Raw genomic sequence first — 6,046 nt, forward strand, 5'->3', positions numbered from 1 at the left:
GAGAATAAACCAATTAGTTTTCTTCATTTCACTCCTCAGGACAGAAATGAAGAACTCTGATTGGTTGACTTTCTTATTATTATGCGTTATGCAGAAGTCTGTGCTCTTGCCCAAAGGCGCACACACACGCTTCAACTGATTTTGATCATATGATGCCTGACGTACTTCACGTTGGAATGCATGCGCGATATTCTCCTTCTCCAAATCGTGATATCGGCATTTCTGCGGCTGTATCGACAGAACGAAATATGTTTACGTATGATTCTTTAACCGATGACTTCGTAGCCACATCCTCAGCCCACAAATTGCAAACCAATCAGCGGTAAAATGCGCCATCCCCACGAACAAAATTCATTGTAAAAATATACAATTGTATGCGCGACACAACGTGCGATGCCACTGTGTGCGCTTATCTAATCTGCAGTTTTGATAATGCGCCTAAAAGCATTTTCAACTACTTACGTTTCACTTCTTAAGATCTTTTGTGTATTCGAGCCCTTGAAATAACAGGACTAATAAATACCATAAACTCCTTATTGGTTCGCTAAAATAACGGATTAATACCTCTTCGATTCTTTTTTAAGCCAATTGCCACTAACGAGATAATGGATGGTTCTTTTTCAATGAACTTTTGAACTAGTATACATTAATAATTAGAATGAGTGAAAATGTTTATTTTTTTTTTCAATTTATTGCCCCAGGCAGAACAGAAAATCACAATGCCATCAAAATGACGAAAAAATAAGTTTTCCTCATCATTTTAACGTCATTTGGATGTCATCATAATTTTCTGTTTTGCCTGGGGCACCAGTTCCGAAGTTCTTCGAAAAAGAACACACCTAATAAAGAAAAAGAACGCACCTAATAATACAGACCGTCGGTCTTGCGGAGTTTATGCCCGTTTTTACCAACTGTGGTTAATTTAACTGGCTGGTTATTCCATCGGAATTGACCAATTGCATTTGTCAATGTTGATTAACGACAGACGGAATTGGTCAATTCCGTTGAAATATCAAGCCGGTTAAATAACCGTGTTTTTCTGCCGGTCCAATCTTCAAATCATTATTGATTCCTTCGGTCAATAGTCATTCCTTTTGTGATTCGGACGGTAACGTGTGTCGAATCTTACCTCGGCGGGGGCGCCGCTAGCGGAGAAAGTCCGAAATGTCGATAGTGCGATACGAAGCGCCGCGCTCGGGGCGTACGAATGTTCGTCAATTGTGCATGCAACATGTCGCGCTTCGCTTTATCGAGTTAGGCGGAAGGTGTCTGTATTCTCGTGATATTTCTCCGCTGACTGCGTAACGGGATGACCGTGCAATGACGATTCGGCATCTGTTTGTGTCCTAGCGCAACCATGAGGACGACTCGCGTGTCGGCGTTGCGTTTATCCCGACGATCTGCAACTGAAAGAGTGAACATAACCCTGAGACAATGAACCGCCCTGTTTTCGAGATATTCTGCTAATCGCGAGTGAAACGACGGACAGGTGACATTGAATGGATATTCGGCTGAGCTTATACTGAAGACAACATGGGGCTGCTGTTCGCGAAGCTGTGGAGTTTCTTCGGTAACGAAGGTAATTCTTGCGAAATCATCTTTTCTTCGCTGGATCTCACTCGCTCGCTCGCTCGCTCTTTCTCGCATTTTTTACGCGACGTGCGAAAGTATGCGTGTGACAACACGTGCGAGGGAATCACCACAAAGGGCCCATAAACGTCAATCACTCGGGATCCCCGATGTGGCAATTTAATTAAGGCAACCGAGCGGATGAAATATTGCCTTGTAACATTAAACCGATGTTAAACTCACTACACGTTCTAAAAATATTCCGATCGCACGGATCCTCGATAAAATGTCTCGAAGTTTATTCAAGTGTTATTTTAAACGGCCTTTAAGTCAGTCTCACAAAATTGTGTAGGTTGGTAATTGGACGATAAGTACGTGTCTCAGAAATTATACGTAAATGTAGATTGGCCTACTTTCTACTCTATTAACATATGCTGTCTTTTGACCCCATGAGATCCCGCAATGTATGTTTATTGTACTTTCACTTCGTTTGAAAATCTGGTAAGCTAGGATAATTATGATTTCTTCAATTCTTATATATTACTTTAATAAATGTTATAATTTTATTATAACATTTATTGTAAAACATTTTAAGGAAAGATCCATTTATCTTTTATAAAGATTTGTCAAGATAATGTTATAAGTTGTATATATTAATGTTTAATGGTCTTTTTGCGAATAAAGTTTTACAACAATAAGTGAAAAGTAAATATTTGTGATTATTAATATACAAATATCTATAATGAATAATTATAAATATAGTATAGCTATTTATTATAATAAAAATATTTAATTATTTTCAGAGCACAAAATAGTTATGGTTGGTCTGGACAATGCAGGAAAAACTACGATATTGTACCAGTTCCTAATGAACGAGGTGGTCCATACTTCTCCAACCATTGGTTCAAATGTGGAGGAAGTGGTGTGGAAGAACATTCACTTTATAATGTGGGATCTGGGTGGTCAGCAAAGTCTGAGAGCTGCCTGGTCTACTTACTATACGAATACAGAGTTTATTATTATGGTCATAGACAGTACCGATCGAGAGAGACTCGGTGTAATCAGAGAGGAACTATATTCTATGTTAAACCACGAGGAGTTAAGCAAGGCCAACGTTTTGGTTTATGCCAACAAGCAGGACTTGAAAGGCAGCATGACTGCGGCAGAGATTTCCAGACAGTTGGATTTAACATCTATCAAGAAGCACCAATGGCACATACAAAGCTGTTGTGCCCTTACTGGAGAAGGGTAAGAATAACAAAGTAATGTAGTAATCACAAACATATTTGTGAACTAGAGGGATAAACGGAACTCGTATATTTCAGGCTATACCAAGGACTAGAGTGGATTGTCGGGCGCTTGAAAAAGACATGACGTACATTAGATTGAGAATCGTTCATAAGAGAGTCTAACGAAATATCTAAAATGTAAAGTATATTATTGAAGATAAATTAGCTCGAGCCACTTTGACGGTTATGCGAAGTGATGTAAGGATGAAGACGGCGTAAGCGCTGTCACGACATTTCGTTAGTCATTATTTCGATCTCCTCTATGACCCTCAAAGTGCACATCCGGTTGCGTTGTAAAATCATCACGGACGGTGGACGGGCGAAATCGTTCTTCGGCTGCTAATTACGCGACGAGATGAACAGCGAACCGCGATTTCTTCGCACTACGGAAATGGAGAACGTCCGGCGGCATTATTTGTACCGTGTGAATTAACGGAGTAATCACAGAAGAGAACGGAGATATAGCAGAAAGATACGTTGAAAAGACACGTCATTAGATACTGTAGACGCGCGTGTGTTAAGGAAATAATTATTTTGTCGCGCGTAACAAATGTACAAAACACGTTTGTTTGAGCTGCCATGATTAATTGCTCACGAGTTCCGGAAGGTAGTTATTAATTCATGATTTGTTAGCTTTCCTAAAGAGAACGGTATCGATTGCTTACGCAATAACAGTACCCGAGAAAAGTTTTCTATAACCCGTCCACCTGCGCTCCGCAGCATAAACAGGCAGTGGAAATGGAAAGGAAGACGGCGGCGAAACTATTTGTACTCATTTGATGTGAGAGTGGACAAGTGAGGACGGAACTGTTGCGCAACAACAGAGCAACAACAAGCAGTGCACCTGTGTACATAGTTTTTTATACTTCGCATTAAGAGAGTGAGTTCTGTAAAAGAGAAGGAAACGCGATTAGAGAGTACCGAGATTTCACCGACTGGTCTGCGACACGTTTCCGTACGTAAAAGGACTCCCACCCCGGCCCCTTCCATGAGTAGATTCACAGCAAACTGAACCCAGTCGACCGACTGATACAACCTGGAGGAACTTTCAAGGCAGAATACAAACTGCTCTGTGATATGTGAATTCAATTTTGAGGTAATTTGCAGCTAAAGGCTCGCGCGGTACATAACTGATGTGCGACGTGCGATTAAAAGGACAAGATCGGTAGAGCAAAAGGCGGCTGACAAGATCCGACGGAGATGATGTAGCATCGAGTGTTATGTACTGCGCGTGGTGTCGTGATAGATGCGAACGGGGACTTTGAATTAACAACACGCTCGCGAATTCACGCTTGTTCATCTCGTGGCATTCCATTATTATATTCTTCTTCGAGTGTCCAAAAGTCCAAAGTGATTAGGTCATATATTGAGATAAATCTAATTAATATTTAATATAATTATATTTTAATTCTTATAATCACACACAGTAGATACTTGTGCGATCATAAAATCTATTAGCCAAACGCGAATTTTTTGGAAATTTGTTCCTGGATTTGCTCACGATTACTGCAACGAAAGTGAACGAATGAAGGTACGCGAGTTCTGACGTAACATCGGAATGTCTCTCCTCAATCTACAGCTGTCTCTCGTTTTCGTCTTAAGTGTCTTTATTTAAGTTATCGTGAATGTAACGTTTAACTTTTTTGTAGCGTGAAATATTCCGCAGTAAGTAATATTAATTACTAGTAGTTTCAGAGAGAAAAAGGAAAAAAGATGTGAAGGAATTATCAGCGCTGACGACCGATTAACGGGTATACGCGAGATTTATTGTATAGAAGTTGTTGAACATCACCGCGCGCGCGAGGGACAAATGCCGTCTATAATGCCAGAGTGAGATAAAAAATTAGATAAAAGAGTTGACACGCTAGCTTTCTCATATTGAGAAACGCTTTCTTAAATGTTAACGTAAGAATGTGTCGTGTATATTGTTCGATTCATTGAAATTCTACGCGGGATATATCGAATTTTTATCCTCGGATATGTCCCCCTATCTTCCCCCGCCCTGCCATTCCCATGTTCCCCTTATTTAACGCAATTGTGTAAAAAATTTCTGGAATGTAAAGTACAACGCATAGGTTGTTTTAACGTCGACGTTAACAAAATGCGGGAATGCACGAATCAAATGATCGTGCTTGTTTACGAACTCTTCAAACGGCTCGATCTGCCGAAAGGGCGATTACGGTTAATTAATAAAGAAACTCATTTCCGATTCATCGATCTTTATCTATAATGTATAAGTCAGAGGAATCCTCTCCTGTACAACTTTATTAAAAATAATAACGGAGACTCAAAAGTATGCGATGTCAAATAAATTAAAAGAGTTTCTATCGATATGAAGCACACGAGTCTGTTGTATCTTCCCCGTCATATATTCCCCATTTTTTTTTTCTCTTCTACTTTCTAATAATTTGCATTTCTACAAAGAATATCACAATAACAGTTTGTAGTCTTCGAATTCAGCTAAGCGTGTTTATACTGCATAGAGATCATTCGATATTAAAATTTATAGTACATTGTGGATTATTTTTAAAATTGTATTGGGAGTACAAATTAGTTCGCTCCGTTTTTTTGTGTTAAAAGATATATTTATTTCAAAACAAAATGAATGAACAGATCAATTAAAGTATTTTCCATCGCTGGCTACTACTTTCTCCCATTTCTCAGGCAATTTTCGAATTCCATCTCGAAAAAATGACTCGTCTTTTGAGACGATCCAAGTTTAGAGTCAATTTTCGATATCTGCGAAAGAAGTGAACCGGTGACCTGCCAAATCGTGCTACATCCTTCGGAACAACCAGTAATCAGAAGGAGCAATGTCCGGAGAATACGGCGGGTGCGGTAAAACATCTCATTTGAGCGTTTCCAAATATTTTTTTACGACTTTTGCGACATGAGTGTCGAGCGTTGTCATGAAGAACGCTTTTCAACGTTTCTCGGTTTCAGTTCATAAGGCACCCAATTTCCTTGTTTTTGAATAATTCCCATGTCTCTCAATCATACAGAAACGGCTTGTTGAGTCACTCCTAATGATTCTGCAAGCTCCTCTTGCGTTTGACTCTGATCTTCTTCGAGTAATGCCTCTAATTCTTTGTCCTCGAATTTTTTTGGCTGTCCAGAGCGAGGCTTGTCTTCGACGCTGAAGTCTCTATCCTTGAAACGTCGAAACCATTCCCTACATGATTTATCAG

General features: G+C 39.6%; 1 protein-coding gene across 1 annotated transcript; it reads left to right on the forward strand.

Moving 5' to 3' along the window:
• The first annotated feature begins 1,182 nt into the window (after nt 1–1,182).
• Arl5 (ADP-ribosylation factor-like 5) lies at nt 1,183–5,189 on the forward strand. The gene is made up of 3 exons (XM_011145754.3): nt 1,183–1,579; nt 2,373–2,817; nt 2,895–5,189. Exons 1-3 carry the CDS (start codon nt 1,534–1,536, stop codon nt 2,941–2,943), a joined length of 540 nt encoding a protein of 179 aa, XP_011144056.1. The 5' UTR covers nt 1,183–1,533; the 3' UTR covers nt 2,944–5,189.
• Nucleotides 5,190–6,046: the final 857 nt, after the last annotated feature.

This window comes from Harpegnathos saltator, unplaced genomic scaffold (genome assembly GCF_003227715.2).
Source record: "Harpegnathos saltator strain DR-91 unplaced genomic scaffold, Hsal_v8.6 scaffold202, whole genome shotgun sequence".
Classification (NCBI taxonomy): domain Eukaryota; kingdom Metazoa; phylum Arthropoda; class Insecta; order Hymenoptera; family Formicidae; genus Harpegnathos; species Harpegnathos saltator.